General features: G+C 42.2%; 1 protein-coding gene across 11 annotated transcripts in view; it reads left to right on the forward strand.

Annotated features, from left to right (window-relative positions):
* IQSEC1 (IQ motif and Sec7 domain ArfGEF 1) overlaps positions 1-25,761 on the forward strand; it is a 328,187-nt gene that overhangs the window by 80,483 nt on the left and 221,943 nt on the right. The window contains exon 1 of one of the 11 annotated variants that reach the window (XM_060239838.1): positions 14,180-14,302. The exons of the other annotated variants lie outside the window; for them this stretch is intronic. Within the exon in view, the coding sequence (XP_060095821.1) occupies positions 14,235-14,302 (68 nt within the window). The 5' untranslated portion in view covers positions 14,180-14,234. Of the gene's footprint in view, positions 1-14,179; positions 14,303-25,761 lie in introns of those variants that run through there. 11 annotated transcript variants of the gene reach the window in all.

Here is a 25,761-nt window from a genome sequence, read left to right on the forward strand (position 1 = left end):
AATAATAGTATCTACACATCTAGCCACACAGTGCTGTGGCTTTAAACTTAATTAGAATATAGAAGTCATTATTGTATTTCTGCATTTTTAAATGCTTTTCCTCCAGAAGCAATTATCAAAAGTGACAGCAATGTTTCCTGCATCTACACTGTAGGATTGCATTTTTAGATTCTGACAATTGCATAGTAATTTCATCTGAATATGAAGAAATTTTCAGTAACTCGTTACCCACATTAAACATTCCTTATTTCATCAGATTATTTTAAGAGTTTATACTGCAGCTGAACTTACCTGAGATAAAATATTGCTAGAGAAATGATGACATAAAATGTTATCTTTTAAAGCACAGGCTACTTAAAAAGCTCAGAAAGTATCTTTAGTTAAGTTTTTTGTTCCTTGTGTGTAAAAGGAGAAAGCCTTAAAATACATTAATGAATAAGCCGCTCAGTTATCAATACTTCTCATTATTCTTCATTATAATTTTTGTACTTTATCTAAATTCTTGGGAAGGTGCCTACAGGTCCGCAAGAAAAAAAGTGAATGGATAGTGAAAGAGGAAGAGGAGGCAAAGTGCGTGAAAAATAAATGGTTACCTGACTCAAACTTTAAGTCTGATTAATGCATGGATGACTTAACATTATGCCTAACAGTGATGCTGAGACTTTTGCTATCCTTTCCCACTGAAGGTCTGTAGAAGGAAACAGGTTTCGCAAATTTAACTGGAAAAAAATCTGATTACTGTAGGCCAGCAAGTCAGTCAGCAAGGTGAACTGAATGTACAAATTATTATTTTTTATACCTTGAATGCAACATCACACATCCCAGACCTTGCAGACAAATTTTAGTTGGAATGGTTATGATTCAAGTGATAAATAGTAAAGTGTTTACTGCTGCAGTTAAAATTATGCTTGTTTTGTGATCATTAACCTACACTTTCAGACCTATAACTATGACACACTTTTTTCCTGTGTACTGATAATGATAACTGCTGCAGTGTGAAATCTGGTTGCTTATAAAGTTTATGGCTTTCATAGCACATGTTTGAAAGACAGAAGATTGTTTTCTTTGAAGCCTAGTTTTCCCGTTGCAAAGCAATTAAAATCATAAAAAATGGAACAGTTTTTTCTGCACATAATTTAATATCACAATTTTTAGTCAGGGAATTCCTACAGCTGCAATTGTGATTGCAAGATAGATACTGTTTCACAATTATGCAACCTGGGATAACCATCCATTTGTTGATGTATTTAAAGAATGAGCCAGAATTAGCAAGAAGGAAGTCAAAAGACTGTTGAGGATGGGCTTCAGACTCATTTCTTGCTTGCCTGTCATCCTAGGGCAAGTAATATTGGTGTATGCCATTTGGAACTTCAGAAGAGAGAGGAGTGATTCTGTTCAATCCCCCTTCCCACTGAAGACCCTCCCTATACACATACACATTGCTCCACTAACCTCCAGAACAAAATTTGGAATTGGAATTTGGAATTTGGAGGCCGAATGGGCTTCAAGGGAGATGAAATCAACTAAAATCACTCTCCCATCCTTCTCCAACAGAAAATAGCCTTTGGTTGCTGGGACTGTATGCACCTGAGTTATTTTCCGGGTTTGATGGTGTTGGGAAGTAAGTTTTTTCTTATTTCCCCAAGTACTGTGATATGTTCACGTACCTTCTGGACTTTCTCCAGTTTTTCTCTAATATTTTTCAAACCAGATTTGTGTAAACTTTTGAGAAAGCAGACAGCAACCCCTGCATGTCTGCTGTGTAGGTGGAAAACTTTGAATTCTCCCAGTCATGGCAGCCATTTTCCCTACTCTTCTCCTTGCAGAGTAGCCATTTCCTCAACCTACCTCCAGGGAGCTTGTTAAAGGGGGGGGGGGGGATCTGCAAATGCATATTGTTGTCTTTGCTGTTTTCAAATCCCTATGTTTTCATTTTTAAAGTCTCTAGACCCTTTTATTGTGGAATTGTAAGAGGAAAGGTGTATCTCCACAACAAAAGGGGGTAGAGACTCTGACTGATTCCCCACTAGCCTTGTCCTGGTCTCATGCTCCTCTTTTCTGTGGGGCTTCCTTTTGATTTCACACAAGCTGCCTCGGGGCTGCAACTCACTCTGCCTCTTTCGTGCAGCAAGCAGAAACTGGTTTTTAGAGGATCTTGCTTGCTATATGAAAGAGGTGGAGCGAATTGCAGTCCTGGGGCAGCTTGTGCAAAATCCGAAGGAAACCCCACGGAGAAGAGGAGCGGGAGATCAGGACAAGGCTAGTGGGGAATCAGTCTTAGTTTTTTTGTTTTTTTAAAAAAATGAAAACTGGGACTTCAGAGAACATTATGCACAGAGTATGCCATTTTAATGATGCAAATATATTAGACTAATTATTTTAAAAAATGAAAAGGCTTTGGTGGTTTGGGGGGATACAGCTGTTGCCAGGTGACTGGGACAGGGAAACTTGCTGTGTGAAAGCTTTGTTGCCACTTCACTGTATTGGCAGCTACAGCACCAACAGAAAAACTACACATGCTTGTCCCTGTATGGAAAACACCTGGGTTTCTCTATTAATAAACAATGCAGATCCTATTCATGTGATACTTTTAGTTGTGAAAGATGTTTCCTCTCATAAATCCTGACCAATATAACGTATGCATCAGGAGCTCAAAGATATCAGATGCAGGAAATGCAGACATGAAGGTTTGTTTGTTGTTGTTTTTTAAAGCTGTACAAATTGTGGGAAGCCAAAGATGACATTCATAAAAACTGAGCACTTTCATAAACTAAGACTCTATACTGAAGACAGGAAATTGTTGCTGGTTGTGGTTCCTCTGGGGACACCATAGGACACTCTGCATAAAAGAGTCCTTTCTCTTTATCAGTGTGGTCTCCTTCCCATTGACAAAGCCTTAAAACTCTCATTGCTTGCATCCTTGATGCTAATCTGTCTTTGAGTTTTGATGGTATCTGTCTTTGAGTTTTGATGGCTGTATTTATCTGAGGCATGTCATGATTCTAGCCGGAGATTAGCTGTTAGGATATATATCCTTCTATGATGACCTTTATTATACAAATATATATCCTTATGGCCCCAGGGGCAAGGGTGCAGGGAGAATAGATCACAGACACCTTGATGGGTAAAATGGCCACAATTTTTTTGAGTTCAGGCACAGAAGCATTTTTGAGTTCAGGCCCAGATCCAGCATTGGGCCACTGGCCTGCAGGCCAAAGACACTAACCTTCACCTCAGCCCATCTACTGGGGGAGACTGCATGGGAAGGCAAATCCTGGGTTCAATTAAAACAAAAGTTTATGCATGATCTCCTTGTCACCTGAGGGCTAGAGCTGGGTGAATGCCCCTGAGTTGGACATGCTGTTGGACAGCCTAACCCCCAAGACTTTTCCAAGGGACCCCAGACCAAGGCAGGCAGGCAAGGAGGCTCAGCTTCCCCCCCAAATTGTATCTGGTTCAGTGCCCAAACTACCACAACAGATGTGCATTTGCTGATCTCCTACCAATGCTCCTATGACAACAACCAAGAAAGCAGGCCATCACAAATGACTGTGAAGCCAAACATCCTGACCCCACTCTGAAAGGTGCTGCCTGTCTGAATTAAATGTTCAGGTGTCTGATGATGGAGCTGTCAAGTGCCACCTCAGGTTTCCCAAAGGCCTTGTTCACTTTCTGCCATGTTGCATGCAGCTTGTCAGGAAAGATAGCCCTTAAATAATCTTGGATTTGGGACTCATGTATCCATATTAATGCCTCAGTTGTCCAATTAGTGAAAACAAAAAACAGATTAGTTTTTAGGCTGGGGTTAGTTTTTAGCCTCATGTTCTAAACTTCACACTTCTGTTTCTCTTCTTCCTTCCATCCCAATTCTGTCACTTGTTATGAGAATCGAAATTAGAATCCACCGCCAGTCCCTGGCTAGCCCCTAAATAATTATCCTGTTCCCCAGACAAGCTTCTGAGGTTTCCCCAGGACCTTATCTCAGCTTTCTTTTGCTTTTGGGATACTATGGATGGTTTCCTTTCTCTGAGTATTCCAAGTTCTTATACTGTGGTTATATTTATTATATACATGTATGCCTGTAATGCAACAGTCTGCTCTTCCCCTAATATCCATGTTGTGTGGTTTGGTCCTATTGTGGAGCTCTTGTTCAGTTTCCAGGTTTTTTACGTTAGCTAAAATTGTTGATTGTTTGAGTTGTCTTTTTGCAAATAAATGGCTGATGTTTTGAGCCAGCTTGCCTCTAATAAGTGGACCTGGGAACGGGAGCCTTAGTGATGGTCCTAACCTGAGAACTCACAGCCAAAGGAGGACTTTACATACCCTACTATTCTTGGTAGATACAGTCACACCACAGTAGAGCATAATATCCATCTGTTACTCATAGAGCAGCCAGCCATGAACTCTTTTAGATTTATTACATTATATGTCAGTAAAAGTGTGTGAAGACCAACGATTTATGCTTCAATAGTTTATCTATTGGATTAGAATTTATATACACCTTTTAAAAAAAATAATTCTAGGCACATTGCACATATATAATGCAAGCAAACTTAACTACAGTGGAAAAACATAATATCCACATCAATCACAAGGCATAATGCTAGGTTAGCTCCAAATCATGGGGGACTGAGGAGGCATCACCTTCTGCTGATGCCTCAAGATCGATCCCAAGCTGTGTTAGTCTGTCCATAGCAGTAGAAAACAGGAAGAGCCCAGTAGCACCTTGAAGACTAACAAAATTTGTGGCAGGATATGAGCTTTCATGAGTCAGTGCTCATTTCTTCAAATACTTCACAATTTTTTTAGTCTTTAAGGTGCTACTGGACTCTTTTCTATTGGTACAGTTATCCTAGATGCTGTTTCTTCCCTCACAGAAGTTTCACAGTATGCTTTTCAATATTTCTCTATGCTCATCACAATTGACTTCTCCAATAGATGGGCAGCAGTTCTTGTCTTTTTTAATTAGTTCTTATTTTATGTAATTAGTCTCCTTAGTGGTCACAAGTGGTCACAGCCACAAAACAGAAATAGCTTAATAGCAGAAATAGCTCCAAGCAGAAATAGCTTAATGCCGCATTTTAATAAAGCTAGGAGAAAACTCTTTCTGAGTACATCCAACACAATAAACAGAAGCTACAGCTAAAACACTCTTGGAGTGCGGTCACACGTCACATTAAAAGTGTGTGTGTAGCGCTCAAATTTGAACAGCTGAATATTGATTCGATGCAGGGCCATTCAGACGAGCATCCAAGAATGCGACTCATTCTGTTGTTGAGTGTTCAGACATCCAATGCTATCATGCTCTTTTCTTGGAGCATGCGTGATCAGGTGGTGATTTCTGGGAGGGGGGTCCATTGAACATGCGCCCAACTGTTTGGAGGTGGGAAATCAAACGTTACTTCAGAGAGTGGGGAAAGTTTCCAGAAATCCTCCACATTGAAAAAAAGAGATTTTTTTCCTGTTCTAAATAGTGGGATAACGTCCCCCCCCTCCGGTCCTGTGTTGATAGGAGAAGCAGAAGCATCACCTCAGATTCCCGGATGATCTGGCAATGCGCATGTCTGCTGGGGCTTTTTTTTTTTTAAAGGTGAGAGGCAGTATTGCGCGTGAGCTGTCCAAACAGGAAAAAGCCAACCTTGTGCAGCTTTTTTGAAAAAGGACCGGACTTTCTGTGCTGTCAAATTAATGCGCCATTGAGGTGTAGCAAGCTGGGATGACCCTGGATGACGCTCGATTGCCAGATGTGGATGTCTGAACGAACACATTTAATCTGTCAGTGAGACGGAGCTGTGTCGCCACTAATGGTACGTCTGGCAGCACCCTTAGATTCCTTACTGGCCTAGATGTAACCTCTGAATCTTAATTGGGGAAAGCAGGTTCTTAATTACCACAAATAAGCATGTTTTGGAAAATCAGAGTGTAAATCCTTAAATAAATGATGGCAAGAAAAACTCTATACTACTACTTCTCCTCCTTCTTGTTGTTGCTGTTGTCATTGTTAATATTCTACCTTTCTTCTCAATAATGACCCAAGGTGGCTTGCATCATTTTCCTCTCCTCCATTTTATCCTCACAACAACCCTATGACATAGGCTAGGCTGAGAGTGTGTGACAGTGCCAAGCTCCCCCAGCAGGCTACAATGGCATAGTGGGGATTTGAACCTGAATCTTCCAGATCCTAGTCCAACACTCTAATCACTATATCACACTGGCTCTCAAACACTTACAGACCTTAAGAAAGTTTTTTTTGTTCTACAACTAGTAGTAAAGCCAAAGTAGACTTTAGAGATAGCATAGATTTCGATAATCTTTGATTGTCTAAGTGCAGGGGATATAAGATAGATATAGCATCAGTTGCAGCCCAAAAAGAACAAATCACTTATTTATTCTTTTCTGTCTTTAAAAGAACTTGCATGTCCTTTAAACCTGAAGATTTTGACAATAGATTGCAGAACCATGTGACATTTCCTTCCTATGGGTAGTATGAATAATGACAAAGCCAAGCTTAATTTTACTCTTACGCTGTGTCATCAGCAGCTGGTGTGTAACAGTCTAAGTGAGAAATATTGCTGTTGACAGTTTATTAAAAATAAGGCAAAAAAAAAAAATCTGTTCTTGGAAATTGAAATGCCTGAATCTTTAGCATCCTTTCAGTGTCAGTGCTATAATCCTTCCAAGCTTACCCAGGTGTAAAATATGGAGACAACTTAGACGTTGCTGACAGCAGCCCCTCCACTACCTGCCATCCTCATTTCAGCTGTAATATGGACTTAGTGAACATTAGGGTTGCCAGGTCCCTTGGATGAGCTGGCAGGGGATTTGGGGGGGGGGGGGGGGTGCATTTAGTGGGAGTGGGGAGGGGAAATTCAGAAATAAACACAATGTGCCTGTGTCAACCGGAAGTGATGTAGGCACATTGGAGGTGGTGCTCTGGTTTGTGGGCAAAACTCTATGGTAGAATTAGTCTCTTACCATAAAGTTTTACCCACAAACCAGAGCGTCACCCCCAATGTCACTGATGTGCCTTCATCACTTCTGGGTGACGTAGACACACAGCATTTATTTTCAGGTTTTATGCTTGTTTGGTGTGGGGAGGGTAATTTTTCCCAGTTCCTGATAACCCTGAACCAGAGGGAGGGGCTCCAAACTGGGGTATCTCCCACCCCCAAATGGAGACTAGTAACCCTAGTGAAACTATTTCTATCATATTAAAAAGGCTAATGCCCCCTCCAGCAGATGGCAGGAATGCAGGTTTAGACTCAGAATGTCATGGCTGCCATCACTTTGACAAGTATTCTACATGCTATGATTGAGACAGAGGTCACTTGCAATGAGAAAGCAGTCTTCTGCAGTGCCTAGATAAGATATGTTCTTTATTGTATGAATTGTATTATCCTTAAGTCCTACTGGGGCTAACATTTACTTCATTCTGTTGTGTTGGCATTGGACATAACATTGTGCAAACAGTTAATACAGTGGAGACAGGCAGTAGCTTAGAAAATAGTTGCTTCTCTGAGTATCTGTTCTTGCATAGAAGCTTGAGGCCTGTATTACTTTCCTGTCTACCTCCATCATGTTTATACTGTATCTGCACAATGGAGGCCACTGTGGGAGTCATTAGCCTTAATTTAGATGCAGTTTGAAAGGAAGGCACAGATGCTATAGATCATGTATGTCATTATCATCTGGTCTCACTTTTATTTAGTCCCTATTTTATTGTATCAGGGGCTGTTAATGATGCCATGAGATTCACTAGCTTTAACTAGGGAATGTTGGAACTTCTGTGCCAATGTAATAGCCAGTAAACAGTACCAATTGTAATGCTTTTGTTCTTTATATTTTTAAAATTTTTATTTGTTATTGCACTGTTTTTATAGCTTCTGTCTGGTTTCAGTGGTAAATATATGTTCATATCTAGGTGGTTGGGCTTATTTCTATCTTGTCATAAAAGATATCTTTCTGGCAAATTTAACACAGGGAGAAAAAAATGTCAAAACTGTATAGCTGATGAAAATTCTCACCTGAAGAGTGGACAGAGAGAAGTATTTATAACCCAAGAAGGCAGTCAGTATTACAGAGTGGAAAAAAGGAGAGGTGTTTGGCATCCCAGTAAATGCATACAGTGAAAACTGCAACAATGGCAAATGGTGGGGAGGGGGGGGGAGGGGGAGCTGATGGGACAAAACAGCAATTTTGACTGTTCCAGGAATTTGGATGAGGATCTCTTTATTTGCCTTTTTGGATAGTTACCATTTTCCAGTCTAAATGCTTAGCAATCTCAGGGGGACCACTACAAAACTGTTAAGAAAAGTATTGCTACAGTTGTCCCATGGTCAAAGAGGCAAATATTTCATAGCCAGAAAAGCAGCAGGGCAGATGAAATGGGGAGTTATTGTACTTTAGTAGTTAGGCCAGGGGTGCAGTCACATGTCACATTAAAAGCGGGCGTGTAGCGCTCAAATTTGAACCACTGAATATTGATTCGATGTGGGGCTGATCAGACGAGCATCCAAGAATGTGACTCATCTGTTGAGCGATCAGACATCCAATACTATCACGCTCTTTTCCTGGAGCATGTGTGATCAGATGGTGATTCCTGGGAGGGGGGGTGTCCATTGAACACGTGCCCAACTGTTGGGAGGTGGGAAATCAAACATTGCTTCAGAGGTGGGGGGAAGTTCCGGAAATTAACGTTGCCGATTCAAACCAGGGGACTGCCAGGAACTACTTTCCTGGAAATTGGCAGTGACAATAATATCTGGAAATCCTCCATATTGAAAAAAAGATTTTTTTTTTCCTGTTCTGAATAGTGGAATAACGTTTCCGCCCCCTCCGATCCTGTGTTGATTGGAGAAGCAGAAGTGTCACCTCAGATTCCCGGATGATCTGGCAATGCACATGTCTGCTGGGGCTTTAAAAAAAAAAGTTGAGAGGGGCGGTAAACATTTCAGGGGGCAGTATCACGCCACTTCTGTGAAAAGGGCCAGACTTTCTGCGCTATAAAATTAACGCGGCATTGATCTGGAGCAAGCTGGGATGACCCCAGATGACACTCGATTGCCAGATGTGGAGATATATATATAGATGTGGAGATATATATATATATATATATATACACACACACACATACACACACACTCTTTAATATTTGAGCAAAAATAACAAACTATTTCTGTCATAAAGATCACTTCACACTAGGCTTCCCAATCCCCAGATCCCAGCGGGGGATCCCCCGGTTTTATAGGCTTCCCCTCGCCCCCAGCCAGCTGACCGGCAGGGAGAAGCCACGCTCCCACAGCCTCCAGTACCTCTATAGCTCCTACAGGTTAAGAAACCTGCAAACAGGTCCTGTTTTAAAATGCCTTTTTGTGTGTGTGTGCCCCTTTAAAGTTGAGCAGGAAGCAGGTAGTACTTCGTGGGGAAGGGTCAGAAGCAGAGCCTCCATTTGTTTTGCTTTCATTTCACAGTAAGAAAGAGTGTGTGTGTGTGTGTGTGTGAGAGAGAGAGAGCAGGGTAGCCTCTGTAATTGTCAAATGTTGTTGTGGAGGAACCAGAGAGAGAGAGAGAGAGAGTACTTTTCAGAAGTCTTTGTAGGGGAGGTGGTAATCATGTGTGTGTCTCTGTGCTTGTTTTGCATTGTTTTCAGAGTCTTTGTATAGGAGCCTGTTTATGGGATAGAGGAAAACACCACCTCTCTCTTTTGTTTGCCTGTGTTAGGCTGAAGAACAGCAGTTCCTGTGAGTAAAGCCCCAGTGAGATCACAGAAATGTGCATCTGTGCATTTTGGCTGCTTTTTGTGTATTTACAGTTTCATTTACTAGAATTGCAGCTATTGGAGGATGAGGAAATGATGACTATTCAGGTGAACTGCTGTATTTTTATGCATTTATTTTGGAAATGGGAAAAGTTTGGCTCTGCCCCAAAGTCTTCTGACTCCACCCCCAAAGTCCCCAGATATTTTCTGAATTAGACTTGGCAACCCTACTTCACACAGTCACTGTACAGTTTTAACAACACAAGAAATAACCTGGAAACATTAAAGAACACAGAATTAACACAGAGTTTAACAGCTGAGAAGTTACAGTGCTGCTTACAAAGAATCAGGGCTTTTTTGTAGAAAAAGCCCAACAGGAACTCATTTGCATATTAGGCCACAGCCCCTAAAACCAAGCCAGCTGAAATTGCATTCCTGTGCATTCCTGCTTTAAAAAAAACCCCTGCGTAGTATGAAGGAAGCTCTCCTCAAGCCAGAAAGGATTGGAGGAACAGTGAAAGAGAGGTCAACTCCCTCCTTCTTGCAGCCTGGTTACTGTGCTTATTTATATGGACATAAATTCCATTGAGTTCTTACTTAATTGTGCCTAGGATTTTATCTTTAAGAGTGAATGTTATTTGGATCTATATTTTCCCATTTTAAAAAGTTCCCCTACTATATTGGCAAGGTAATGGAAATATACTATAGATCCAAAGGATAGAAAATAACCAAACCATATGTTCTGAATTCACTGTCATGGTTGTTGGTAGAACAAAACCATGTAAATTGCTGAAAATTGCTATGGCTATAGCACAGCACCCTAGGGTTGCCAGAGCTGGATAAACTTTCTTCATCTGTAGAACAGTGGTGCTTGTGCCCTCCTTTCCCTCCTGTATAGCATATGCCACCATTCCCTATGATTTTACAGAATGTGCTGTACATTCTGCAGGGAGCCTGCTTCATAATAAAATCATGGGAGACAGCCAACCAAAACAAAATTCCTAGTAGCACGCGCGCTAAGCAAATACATAAATAATGTAGAAGCTTTCAGCATTTCTCCATGCAAATTCAGTACATGTAGTCCTTGCCATTGCTGATCCTGTACTTAGTTCTTGGGTTATGAAAGTGGCCAATCTGTATGTTTAGCTGATGCTAAAAATGTACATTGGTACCTGAAAATCTAACAATGTAGTAAGTCTGAAACAGCTGTCAGCGTTGGATTCTACCTACAATCAAAGCAGAACATTTTTATCTCCTGGTGTCTTTCAATGCCTTGGTCATTTGAGCCTGCCTTGGCAGGGAAGGCGGAATATAAATAAAAGCTTATTATTATTATTATTATTATTATTACTATTATTATTAAATACCATAGGACTGCCAACTCTGGGTTGGGAAATTTCTGGAGATTTGGGGTAAAGCTGAGGGAGGGCAGGGCTTGGGGATAGGAGGAACCTCAGTGAGACACAGTGTCACAGAGACCACCCTAAAAAGCAGCCACTTTCTCCATGGGAACTGATTTGTGTTGTCTGGACATCAGATGTAATACAGGGAGATCGCCAGACTCCACAGTCCTAATGTAGAACAAGAATGTGGGGTCACTGATGTAGGTTTATGTCCAATGATCAGTGTCAGGTAGGGTTGCCAATCCCCAAGGCAGGGGATCCCCCAGTTTGGAGACCCTCCCCCCACTTCAGGGTCATCAGAAAGTGGGGGGAAGGGAAATGTCTGCTAGGCATGCCATTATACTGTATGGAGACCGATTCCCATAGGGAATAATGGAGAATTGATCAGCAGGTATCTGGGGCTCTTGGGGGGCTGTGTTTTGAGGTAGATGCACCAAATTTGCCACATAGCATCCAATGCCTCTCCTCAAAAAACCCTCCAAGTTTCAAAAAGATTGGACCCAGTGGTCCAATTCTATGAGCCCCCCAAAAAGGTGCCCCTATCCTTCATTATTTCCAATGGAGGGAAGGCAGTTAAAAGGTGTGCAGTCCCTTTAAATGTGATGGCCAGAACTCCCTTTGGAGTTCATTTATGTTTCTCACAACCTTTTTCCTGGCTCCACCCCCAAAGTGTCCACATATTTCTTGAATTGGACTTGGCAACCCTAGTGTCAGGGAACTAACATTTAAGGGTTTGGGGGTGTTTCTGTGATTAGTACATGCCTTTTCTTTAAGGCAGAGTTGCATATATTTGCACCATGTAGAAATTATCCTCATAGAATCATAGGGTGTTTTCGCACTGACCTTAATCGGCAGCGACACCCCTCTTCACCGCGCAGGATCTGGTTTTTGGAAACTGGTTTTTGGCGGTTTCCATTTGCGCCACAAAAGCCACAAGACTTTGCGGCTCTTCCGGGTGCTCCGCGGCAATTGGTGCAAAATCCGCGCAGATCCTGCGCGGTGAAGAGGGGCGTCGCTGCCGATTAAGGTCAGTGCGAAAACGCCCATAGAGTTGGAAAGTACCTCCAGGGTCATCTAGTCCAACCCTCTGCACAATGCAGGAAACTCACAAATACTTCTCCCTAAATTCACAGGATCCTCAAAATGCCTATTTTGGTTATTTCTCATATAATGCTTACAGACAAGGTTTTTTCCTGTGGGAACACAGCAGAATGGAGTTCTGGAACCTCTTTATGGAAACAAAATGCTCAAAAAATGTTTAAAAGTTCACGATGGTCTCCTGTGTGTTTCTGCTTCGTTTCGATCTTTAGAGTTCCAGTGCGCAGATCTTTTCCCATAAGTTTTCCAAGAAAGCCAGAGCTTATTTATGAGGGGAAATTATTGTCTCTGTATATTGGCGTATATTGGCTATACATACAAGCACTATGGAGTGCTTAGAGAAGAGGCATTATCAGTGTGTTGGGTCTTCCACAGGGCAGGACCAGCATGGTTATGTTACGTACCATCAACTTGCTTCCATCTAATAGCAGCCCTATGACTTAATGACCTCCAAAATGCCCTATCATTAACACTCTTGCTCAGATCTTGCAAACTGAGGGCCGTGGCTTCCTTTATTAAGTCAATCCATCTCATGTTCAGTCTTCCTCATGGGTTATGTTGGGCCAGCCTACACTGTCACATTTGCCTGCCATGCTGTCCTTTACACCAATAGGTCAGGTATGCAGGGAAAGACTTGGATCTACTTGAATCTGGATCATTTTGGGAAGAATGCATGTATAAGCCAATGGTGAGGTCTGTGTAAATTGTGAGTGAGGCACATCCATTCTTGCTCCCTCTCTGTGTACTGTCCACTATATGCCATTGGGTGGTCATTTTGCCAAATGTACAAGCAGCTCTGAAAATGATTGTTTTGTTATGAAAACAAGTTGGGATAACATTTCCCTTCATGTGACAATTAATTAAGCATATAAAATTAGTTTTGTGCTTTGTAACTGTGGGGCTTTGTTTAAAAGGTAACAACAAAGAAGGATCAAAGCATCCTTGTTCTGTGAATGCCATGAATGTGGCTCTTTGTCATTTGAAGTATTCTGGTTGCTTAGTTTATTTCCTTTCATCCATTAGAATCTGATTGGATTTTCCCTTCACTTGTATACACACTGTCTCATGAACCCCAACCAAGGCAAGAAGAGAGGGAAATTTGTCTAATAAAACTCCTGATACTGCCTGGTGTCCATTTTGACAAAAGGATCCATGAAAGCAGAGCAGAGTGATATCCATCTGCAAGGCAATGCAAAGATTATTGCTGTTAAAGTTATAGTTGGTGTGTGGTGAGAAAAAGATAATGCTGAACATATTTTATCACTGTTTAATAAAAATAATATATATATGTGTGTGAAATTACGTGTGTGCGAATCATGTACATCAAGAGTAGCTTCTTCCTCTCCCACTAGATCATTTTTGTTTCAGGTGCTGCGACCTAGTTGATTGATGTATTATTTGAATATTAGATATTCTTTGCTGCTGTCTGTGTTCATGTTCAGCCCTGGAAAATGACTCAGTTCTTTTGAGTCTCAAATGTTTTATTACACTGGACAAGAATTTTTTTTAAAAAAATTATACTGCTGGGAGTATATACAGTTTGAACTGTATGATTTAAATGTATTTGGTAATCGCAGTTCAAGTAAATGATATTCTGGAACTCTGCAGACAGATGTTTCAAAATAAAAAAGAATTTCCCCCTGATGTTCAATCTATTCTGTATCTTCTTAATTTAATAATCTGTAACTATGATGTTACCTTCTGAACAGTCTTGAAGAATCTTTCCTAGTTAGTGAATAATATAAACAATTCTTGTAAATTGTGAAGAAAGCTGTAATTTGAAACCTCAGATGGGAAAGCTGGCTTCCCTTTCAATGTTACAGAGTTAGCGGAGGTTAGAGGAATAGTTGGAGATCATGAATCAGTGTGGCTGCGTCCTGAATCTTGGCTAACTTTTGCTTAGTGCCTGCTAAGCATACATTTTGACTGGATTATTTGGAATAAGTTTTACCTTCTGTAATATTGCTGAAGAGGTCATGAAGGGAGATGGAAGTGCAATGTGGAATCTGATGTGGAAATACTGCATTTCAGTTAGGACAATAAGGTATAGTTGTCTGAAACTTGTATACTTTCACTGTATGCTCAGGCTGTTTACAGTTTCTACGGCTGTATTATACTTTTATGACTTTGCACAGTTGTATGTGGTGATGAAAATCTCCCTGCCTAGAGATTCATGTTGTGTACAGTTAAAAATGAAGAACTATTGTGTGCCTTTTATTAGTTTTTCATAATTAATTTTTCTTCCCTGAATTTCAGATGTTGCATGTTGACTTGGTGTGACATGAGCATAGATAGTAAAGAATAGCTCAATTTGAATATGCTATTCTGTTATATTACCCAGGTCTTCCCCTTATGTTCTATATCTTTAAAATGCCATGTATTATACTGTTTTGAAGGTCTGTGGCTGCCATTCAATAGTAACTATTCCTTGGGCACTTCATATTTTGTATGTTGAATATTTTTCTAAGCTCTGATGCTGTCTGTTCCAGCAAAGCTTATGTGGAGAAGGGCAGTATTTAGCAAGTTAATTGTGTGTACTTACAGTGACTTAGAGAGATACTTCATTATTCCTTTCATCCTATGACTTCTTTATGCGGTAGGGTTGTGTGTTTTGAATGGTATGTTTTGTATGCAAACCTCCCTCAAGGAAATGCATAATCTAAATAATTACCACACTTCACAGTATATAATTATTCACTGTGCCAAAGAAACTGTCTAGCCTGAATTTCTGCATGAACTTTTACAGCCAGTAAGAAAAAGAAAAGCTTTTGCCTGTGAGACTTTTTCAGTAAAGAATTTGTTGAGGCAGTGAATCCCTGGTGCCCATCCAATAAACATATTAATCAATGTAGGATTGATTATTGAAGAGCTATTACTCAGAATGCTTTTAAAGGTTTTGGGGATGGGTGGTCACATTCAGGGGTCTTAGTGAAGTGACTTCCTGATGATTCATGTTGAAAAATAATTGCCATGAATAATTATCAAGTATTATCAAGAATATTCACCTTGTTTTTTATGCTTGTAAGCAGCATTCAAAATATATGAAAAGTTCACAAGGCCAATAATGTGCCAAGAGAAAAACTGGGAATGTCACAAACTTAAAGGTTTGGACATTCTGGAGAATTTCAGATGACGCTTCTCTTTTTCTTAAGCAATTCACAAATATCCGTTTGTATTTTTGTTTATTTTTTGCTATAGTGTTATTTTGGATATATATAGATTTTAGATTTATTGCCTTGAGCTATAGTTCTGCGCTTGCTGTCACAAGCAGTGCAATCCAAAATAATTTCTCTTTTTATGTTTATGAGATAATTGCTTATGTGAAGAACTATCTGCAAATCCCATGATTCACTTCCAAAATTATAACTTTTTCTCTTGCATGTTTAAGACAGTTCACCCCATGATGAGAAGAGCAATATCTGAAGGTTGCTCATTAGTAAGATTACTAGTTTATTTCTGTAGTTCTCAGCACTTATTTATGTAAAGGACTTTTTTTGTAGCAGGAACTCATTTGTATATTAGTTACATCCTTTGATGTAGCCAATCCTCCAAGAGTTTACAGGGTTCTTATTACAGGGCCTACTGTAAGCTCCAGGAGGATGGCTACATCAGGGATGTGTGGCCTAATATGCAAAGGAGTTTGTGCTACAAAAAAAGCCCTATTTGTGTAACAAGTAGATTAGCACTTATATGATTCTTAGGGTTGCCAGGTCTGACTCAGGAAATATCTGGGGACTTTGTGAGTGGAGCCAGAAAACTTTGGGGTGGACCAGTACAATTGAACTCCAAAGGGGTTCTGGCCAATGTTGCCGCTAAGCTGCAAGGCCTTGTGAGCAAAAATTCTACCTTGTGAGCTATTAGGCTTTTTAAACCCCCTGCCCTGGCGGGGGACCCCCGAATTAGCGGCCTCCTCCCCCGCTCTCCAAAAATCCGGACGTGGGGGGAGGGAAAAAACGGCGCCAATTTTGGTGCCACTTCTCAAACAGAGACACTCTTTCCCTGCCTGCCTCCCTCGCAGGCTTCAGGCTCATACCTTCCTCCGGGTCACAAAGACCCGCCCACCGCTGGCCTGCTATTCGCTCCAGTCCAGCCTCCCTTCGCGAGGTGCACGCTGGGCCTTGTAGTCCTTGCGTCCTCTTTGGCTTCTGGGTGGCGTCTCCTCGGGGACTATGTTTCCCGGCATGTCCCATGCAGCTCCTTCCGCGGCTGGGCAGCTGTGTGTGGCGGCCAAATGGCAGTGCGGGGCCGGCAGAGGCGATGCCGATGAGGGGACCCAGGCTGTAGCCGGAGAGCAGAGGCGAGACGAGGCAGCCACTGGCATGTTTGGGCAGCTGTGCAGCTGGGGGCGGCGGGCACGGCAGCGCCGCCTGCAATGTCTGCTCCCTTGACAACCTCAAGTGAGTCTCCCAGGCGGGGGAGGCGGGAGGAAGGGTGCTCTAACACGGGTTCGGGACAGGGCACGTGGCCTTGATCTTGGCTCCACCTCTAATGTCTCCTGGCCCCACCCCAAAGGCTCCTGGCTCCACCCCCAAAGTCCCCAGATATTTCTTGAATTGGACTTGGCAACCCTATGAGCTATTGGAATTAAAGTTGTGAGCTACTGGCATTAAAGTTATGAATTACTGCATAAAGTAGTGTGCTCTAGGGCCATTTTTCCTGAGCTAAGACAAAAATGTGTGAGATGGAGGCTAAAAATCTGTGAGCTAGCTCACACTTACTCAGTTTAGAGGGAATACTGGTTCTGGCCATCACAGTTCTAGGGACCACACTCATTTTAAATGCCTCCCTTTCATTGGAAATAATGGGGGATGAGGGCACCTTCTTTGGGGGCTTTTTGAAACTTGGGGGTTTTTTTCTGAGAGGAACCAAATGGTATGCTGAAAATTTGGTAACTCTAACAAAAAGGGGGGCACAGAGCCCCAGATACCCATGGATCAATTCTCCATTATACCCTATGGGGACCAATATCCATAGGATATAATGGAGTGTCCAGTGAATATTCCCCCCACCCCTGCTTTCTGATAACCTTGAAGTTGGGGGAAGGCCTCCATACCAGGAGATCAATGACAAATAATCCCCCAGAACATCAGAGTCAAAGATCACCATTCTATCTATTTTAGTTTGTAGGAAATTTTTAGTCTTATTCTCCTGCTTTAGGAAAGGTGTTTATTTCTATTCCTGGTTATGGCCTGGTCTGGCCTGACAGCCCTTTCAAAATATGGTTGGTTTTTGGTTTTTTTGTGCTTTGTAAAGCCTTCTTCTGATTTCTTCAAACTGTATACCAAGAAGTAACCTCTTTGTATTCACACTTATCTTTGATGGGATGCATTTGTTTGAGTAACCAGTATAATTCTTAACAACCCTAACCTGTTTCTGATTGCCATCCTGCCTCCCATTTTTCCTTTGTTCTCTCTCTTACCATTAACCAAACCAATGGGCAGTTAAGGTAGGGATCCCAATTTCCCTTTGAGTCAGGGGATCCCCCACTCCCTTTGCCCTGGAGCTCTATACTATATGGTTTTACCATAGAGTTTCCACTAATTCCTAGAATTATCTTTGTCACTCCCCCCCCCTTTTTTTTTTTGGTGGAAGTGACATGGTGCTGTAGCAAGTATTGTGGCCCTCTCACTTCTTCACCAACAACCCTGCTTCTGGTTACCAAACAGTACCTGGTAGCCAAAGTGGAAATGGAAAGCCTACTTCATCTGCCCATGCACCGAAGTGTTACCCAGTAAGTACATTTCAATGGAGCTGTTTTTGTTCCTGCTGTAAGCATATAAACAGAATTTTAAAATAATTGCCCAAAATAGCTAGTGGAAATACCTGTCAGTGCTCCAAATATATTTCCCTGATGCCCGTTTGTTGCATATTTCTGACTGGGCTGAGTACCATAATGCAAACCTGTTTAATCTGCTCAAAGGCCCCAATACAGCAAGTTCCTTCTATATACTTGGTAACGAAGTCTCTTAATTTTATCTTTGACAAACAGTCCTCTGTGTTGAATTAGAAGTAAAAATCTCTTTTAAAATGCCTATATATTTCAAAAGTAGTTTTCCAGAAAATACTGGATCTTTAAAACAGATGTTAAAGGAACAACTGGACATACAGATTTAGTCACAAGGTTCTCTGAATTTTGTCTACAAAGTGGGTGAACTTTAGACACATGGCTGTGGTTGTTCTAGTTGCCAGTTAACACAAAATGACTAATTTGGTGTACCAATGATGGTCATGATTATGTCAATCTATTCAAATGCTGAAACATAGGTTTTGCTGAAATGGATAGTTTCCTATCAAAGACTGTGCATTGATAGGTGGATTTCACAGTGTGTCTATTGCACTTAACCTCCCATGCTGAGAATCCCATGACTGAATAGCCTCACAAATACAAGTAATATACACAGTTCTGGGTGGGGAAAAGTCAATTAGCTGTTGATTTACCAAAGTTTTTAATAGCATGTCCCAAATAAGTTTATTTCCAAGGTTTGGTTTAGTGGTTAGAAAAGGAGACTGAGCCGTCTTAGTCAGCAAATCCACAAGCCACAGGGAATAAATTGCAGGGTTTACAAAAGAGTAATACATAGCTTTATGCTTGCATCTTAAGTTCCATTTTCAGGGAATGGAAGAAACAAGTCAATGGTTTGCTTTCCATACTTCACACATCTGGAAAGAGTAAAGCATTTGTTCCTTCGGTCTGAGAGTTGTCATGGTTCTTTCTCCCTCCTCTACAAACTTTTTCCATCTTGCTTCAGTCCTCGTCTTTATTAGCTATGATGTATAAAATAATTTTACCACTGGAAAAAAAAAGTCTAGCATGTTCTTTGGTAGTACTGGATACAGATTCTGTCAGCTAAATGTAAGAGAAAGACAAGCCTATGGTGGTCTTCATTTTTTTAAAGGAAGGTCAGCTTCTGGTAACTAGATATGCTTGAAGCTACCTGGTTTTGATCCATGGGTTTTAATGGAGAGTGGAATGAAATCAAAAGCCTACATAACAGAACTTGTCTATGTATAGCTGGTCCTTAGACACAGAAATGGAGGTGCATTTTTAATGGCCCAGTCATTGTACCCAAGAGCAGAGTTGACCTTTGGGCATGTTTGGACACTGCAACCGATTTTACACTCACCTTACGCCACTCTCACGTTCGTCTTCTCAGCACGGCTCCCTTCCAATTTCACACTATCCACCCCAGGGCAAGTGTCGGTGTTTTTGCGCAGCAAACAGAAACTGCTAAAAGTCCGTTTCTGTTTGCTGCATGAAAACGCCAATTCTTGCTGCAGCCCCAGGGCAAATAGTGTGAAATTGGAAGGAAGCCATGCTGAGAAGACAAATGTGAGAGTGGAGTAAGGTGAGTGCGAAATCGGTCTGCACTTCAGCTGTAAATACTGACTTCATGTTATATCCAAGAGTTATTAAGAGTAGGGTCTCTAGCTTGTTAGCATGTGTGCATACTCAGTGCTAGGGAGAGGGAAGCAAAAAATATTCCATCTTCCCTGAACTGATAACATTTATTTCCAAGGTGATCCTGAAATAACCCAAAGCACTTTGTATTGGTTTGTTACAGAACTGTCTCTGCCTGTAGGAGAAACAGTGGTTCTAGATGTGGATGTCTGTCCCAGTTCTGCTGGCAATGCATAGAATTTACTATATCAATATAATAGCAAATATTTAGCACCAGGCTTAAAAAACTGTAGAACAGAGTGTTAGGGCGATTTCCCACACAGCTTACCGAGGAGCGAAGTCCCTCTTCACCGCGCAGCGTCTGCTCGGATTTCCCACCAACTGCTCCGCGGATTCAGGAAGTGCCGCACCTTTTGCATTGCTAATGTAAACTAGGGTTTTAGCGATTTCCATTTAAGACGCAAAAGGTGCGGCACTTCCTGAATCCGCGGAGCAGTTGGTGGGAAATCTGAGCAGACGCTGCACGGTGAGGAGGGACTTTGCTCCTCGGTAAGCTATGTGGGAAATCGCCCTTAGTTAAATGTGTCACCTCCATTAGGCACAGACTTGCCCTTTACTTCTCTAGTGCTCTTACAGGCCATTACAAGGTCAATCCTCCTAAGGTTCCCAGAAGTAGGAAGAGGCAGCTCATCCTATCTTTCCCAGCCCCTGCTGCTGCTGCTGGAAAATACAGGCAAAGAGAGCCTGCTCTGTCAACATCCTTTGTCACTGAGAAAATGTAATCAGCAGGATTTACTGTGGTGCTACTGAAGTCTTACTCCTTCTACTGCTATCAGAAACCACAACATTCAAAAACCAGTAGTGGAACATTTTAATTATCCAGGACATTTAGTTGCTGACCGAAGAGTAGCAGTTGTCTTACAAAGGGAGATTAGAAAGAGAGACTGCTGAATTGCAACTGATAATGCAGCTCAAAACAATGCATTTTCCTGGACTGAATTGAGACCTAGCTTTCTTCTCTCCTTACCAATGCCTGCTATTATCATTTGGCATCTGAAATCACTTTGCTTTCCAAGACATAAAGACAAATGAACTCAAATTCTAGCTGTATCTGAAGAAGTGAGCAGTGACTCATGACAGCTCTTGTCCTGTCACAAATTTTGTTAGTTGTTAAGGGGCTATTGGACTTGCTCCCTTACCCTAATAAAGATTGCAAGGTGTGCTGTGAGATTTTTTTAGAACTATTAGAACTGGAAAGGTATCTCTCTCTCTCTCTTTCATTCCCTCTCCCTCCCCCTTCTCTCTGAAGAAGGGTGCTTGTACAGGAAAGCTTACACTTGGAATAAAATCTTGTTAGTTTTAAAGCTACCATGGGGGTCTCTCTCTCTCTGTCTCTCTGACTCTTTATTTCCCCTCACTTCCTCTCCAAAGGAGGGGGAGGAGAGAGAGTAGCACTCAGCTAATTGATGGAAGGGATGGTTGGCTTTCTTTTTTCCTAAGTAACGCTCAAGATTTGGTGAGATGTAAAAGTGATTGCACCGCTAGGGAGCAGTGACTATAATGTTATTGAGTTCACCATTTGTATAAATAGAGAGTTGCCCAAAAAGACCAACACAGCTACTTTTAACTTTAAAAGTGGTAACTTCTCTGAGATGAGGAGGCATGTGAAGAGGAAACTGAGAGGGAAAGTAAATAGGGTCAAAACCCTTGGGGCAGCCTGGAGACTATTTAAAACTACATTCTTAGAAGGTCAGATAAAATACATACTGCATGTCAGGAAAGGCACAAATAGGTGTAGAAAAAGACCTGCATGGTTAATAAAGTAATGGAAGCTGTAAAAGGTAAGAAGGATTCCTTTAAGTAGTGGACAGGTAGTCCAGTGAGTTTAATAAAAGGGAACACAGGCTGTGGCAAATCAAATGCAAGTCTGTGATCAGGCAGGTAAAAAGGGACCATGAAGAGCATATTGCAAAAAACATAAAGACCAACAATAAAAATTTCTTCAAATACATGAGAAGCAGGAAACCAGCCAGAGAGGCAGTGGGACCCTTGGATGACCAAGAGGTAAAAGGATTACTGAAGGAGGATAGGAAAATGGCTGAGAAACTGAGTGCATTTTTTGCCTCCATCTTCACTGTGGAAGGTGAGAAGTGTTTGCTCACTCCAGAACCGCTGTTTTTGGAAGGGGTGTTGAAAGACCTGAGTCAGATTGAGGAGATGAGAAAGGAGGTCCTACAACTTATAGACAATTTAAAAACTGATAAGTCACTAGGCCCGTATTCATCTGAAAGAACTCAAAGGTGAAATTGTGACTGTCCTGACAAAAATATGTAATCCTTCATTAAAAACTGCCTCCATTCGTGAGGACTGCAACGTAGCAAATGTCACCCCCCATCTGACTTCAATACCGGGAAAGTTGGTGGAAACCGTTATCAAAGAAAGAATCGGCACATTGATGAACAAAAGTTATTGAGGAAGACTCAGCATGGGTTTTGTAGGACAAGAGAATATCTTGTCTCACTAATCTGTTAGAGTTCTTTGAGGAGGTGAACAAACATGTGGACAAAGGGGGCCCAATAGATGTTGTTTACCTTGACTTCCAGAAAACTTTTGATAAAGTTCCTCATCAAAGGCTCCTAAGTAAGCTCAAGAGTCATGGGGTAAAAGGACAAGTCCTCTTGTGGATCAAAAACTGGCTAATTAATAGGAAACAGAGAGTAAGTATCAATGGGCAATTTTCGAAGAGGAGGGTGGTAAGCAGTGGGGTACCGCAGGGCTCAGTACAGTGTCCGATGTTTTTTAACTTGTTCATTAATGAGTTGGAGTTGGGAATAAGCAGTGAAGTGGCTAAGTTTGTGGATGACACTAAATTGTTCAGGGTGGTGAGAACCAGAGAGGATTGTGAGGCACTCCAAAGGGATCTGTCAAGGCTGGGCTAGTGGGCATCAACGTGGAAAATGAGGTTCAGTGTGGCCAAGTGCAAAGTAATGCACATTGGGGCCAAAAATCCTAACTATAAATACAAGTTGATGGGGTGTGAACTGTCGAAGACTGACCATCTTCTACCAACTTGGCGTCATGGTAGATAACTCACTGAAAATGTCGAGACACTTGTGCAACTGCAATAAAAAAGCCCAATACTATGATGGGAATTATTAGGAAGGGAACAAATCAGCCAGTATCATAATAAAGGTAAAGGAGATAAAGGAAGATAAAGGTAAAGGTAAAGGAAACCCTGTACAAGCACCAGTTATCTCTGACTCTGGGGTGATGTTGCTTTCACAACGTTTTCACGGCAGACTTTTTACGGGGTGGTTTGCCATTGACTTCTCCAGTCATCTACACTTCCCCCTCCAGCAAGCTGGGTACTCATTTTACCGACCTCGGAAGCATGGAAGGCTGAGTCAATCTGAGCCGGCTACCTGAAACCAGGTTGGAACACTTTCGCTATGAAGAAAGGTTAAAATTCTTGGGGCTCTTTAGCTTGGAGAAACGTCGACTGAGGAGTGACATGAGAGAAGTTTATAAGATTATGCATGGGCTAGAGAAGGCAGAGAAAGAAGCACGTTTCTTCCTTTCTCACAATACAAGAACTCATGGACACGCAATGAAATTTCTGAGCGGTCAGGTTAGAATGGATAAAAGGAAGTACTTCTTCACCCAAAGGGTGATTAACACATGGAATTCACTGCCACAGGAGGTGTTGGCAGCTACAAGCATAGACAGCTTCAAGCGGGGATTGGATAAACGTATGGAGCAGAGGTCCATCAGTGGCTATTAGCCACAGCATATTGTTGGAACTCTTTGTCTGGGGCAGTGATGCTCTGTATCTGTGCTTGGGGGGGAACAATGGGAGGGCTTCTAGTGTCCTGGCCCCACTGATGGACCTCCTGATGGCACCTGGCTTTTTTGGCCACTGTGTGACAGAGCATTGAACTGGATGGGCTCTTGACCTGATCCAGCATGGCTTCTCTTATGTCCTCTGTGAAGCAGGAAGCAGGAGAAAAGAGAGCTGGGCAAAAGTGAACTGGGAAACAGCAAGCATATAGCAGATGAGATCCAGTTGCTCATGGACCGGATTGGAGCCCTGCAGGGACTGGTTCAGTCCCACAGGCTGTATGCTTGACACCGCTGGTCTATGCTTTGAAAGTCTTTCCTTGTCTTCACGCACCCAAGAATTATATAGTGGCCTTAAATTATCGTGTTATGTGTATGGCCTTTAGCTGTTTCTTCCTCTGTGGTCGTCTTCAGTTCTGTGCCTCTTCTCAGCCTTCTATCGGCCACTCCAGCATGAGCCAGTGTGGAGTAGTGTAGTCTCTAATCTGGAGAACCAGGTTTGATTCCCCAATCCTTCACATGAAACCTTGGGCCAGTCACAGTTCTCTCAGAACTTTCTCAGCCCCATCTACCTCAGAAGGTGCCCATTCTGGGGAGAGAAAGGGAAGGTGATTGTAAGATGTTTTAAGATGCCTTATGGTAGAGAAAAATGGAATATAAAAACCTATTCTTCCTTTGGCTTTTTCTGTGCCAGCTTGAATGAGCTAGCAGCATGGCATCTGCTAATTCAACTAGACAGAATCCCTCAGCCTCCAACAATAGTAAGGAAAGGGAGACTTGGCTCTGGCCCCTCCCTCATATCCTGTGCAGACCAGTAGCTTCTCTATTAAACATTCCTAAATACATCAGTAGAGTGACTATTTTGTAAGCTGGGAAGCAGAGCCAATTAACTAACAAAGTAGTTTAATTAGACCAGAAGTAAGCTTCTTAACTGCTACCGACTTCACACTAGAGCTTGTCCTGGGTGGAGATCCCTTTTGCCCCCTGGTGCTTCTCTTTTTTTTTCATACAAGCTGCTGCAGAACTAGGAGTTGGCGCACCACTCTCCTGCAGCAAGCAGAAACCGCTTGTAACAGGATCTTGCTTGCAGCGGGAAAGCAGCTCTCCAACGTGTAGGTTTGCGGCAGCTTGCGCGAAAACTGAGATAAGCACCAGGAGCAAAAGGGCTCTCCACCCAGAAAAAGCCTAGTGTGAAATTGGTCTACATGTAGGGTTGCTAGTTGCCACTACCCCCAGTGCTGATGGGGAACCTGCCGTGTTCTACTGGAGAGAGTTTTTCTTCCAAACGTTTCGTTCTCGGCTGCGGAGAACATCCTCAGTGGCGTTGCAGCCGGAGCAGGCGCTCTGACCTTCTTGGCTGCTGTGCATTGAGTGAGGCCAGGGCTGCTGGAGAGCTGCTATTTCTAGGCTGGAGGGGGTGTGGTGAAAGGGCAATAGGTTTGTGGATGTGCCCATTGTTTGGAGGGGCTTCCTGGAAGGGTAGTGATAAGGAAACTGGCTGTTGAATGTGACCATTGTTCTGTGTTAATTGCTGGGAGGGTTGGAAGGGGTGTGAAGATAAGGAAGATGGTTGTTGACTGTGCTGATTGTTCTGTGGAATGTACTGGTTGTTCTGTGAATTTCTGCAATTTATAGTCTGTAGGGTGTTTTGCAGAGCTGGATACCAAGAATAGTGGATGGAAATGCCTTCTTCCTTTCTGTTAAAGTTATGCTGGTGTTTGTAAATCTCAATAGCTTCTCTGTTCAGGCGGGTATGATAATGTGAGGCCGTAGAAAGGACTTGTTCTTTCAAAGTGGATGACGTGGTCTCCTTGAAGTGCATGCTCAGCTACAGCTGATTTTTCTGGCTGAAACAAGCGACAGTGTCTCTTGTGTTCGGTGAGGCGGGTGTTGATACTGCGTTGGGTAGTGCCAATGTAGACTGCACCACAGGAGCAGGATATTTTGTAGACTCCAGGGGTTGAAAGTGGATCTCTCATATCTTTGGCCGAGCGCAGCATGTGGCGGATCTGTTGTGTGGGTTTGAAGACTGTGTCAACATTGTGGCGTTTGAGAATTTTGCCAATGCGGTCGGTGACAGATTTTATGTAGGGCAGGAAGGCTGTACCTACATTTGAGTGTGGCTTGGGATTTGGTGTGGATGGTCTCTTGGGATGGAGGGCTCTTTTAATTTCTTGTAGGGAGTATCCATTGGCCTGCAGTGACTGGTTGAGGTGGTGTAGTTCCTGCTGGAGTTGGCTTGGTTCACAGATGCGTGATGCTCGGTG

This window comes from Heteronotia binoei, chromosome 5 (assembly GCF_032191835.1).
Source record: "Heteronotia binoei isolate CCM8104 ecotype False Entrance Well chromosome 5, APGP_CSIRO_Hbin_v1, whole genome shotgun sequence".
In the NCBI taxonomy this organism is placed as follows: Eukaryota; Metazoa; Chordata; class Lepidosauria; order Squamata; family Gekkonidae; genus Heteronotia; species Heteronotia binoei.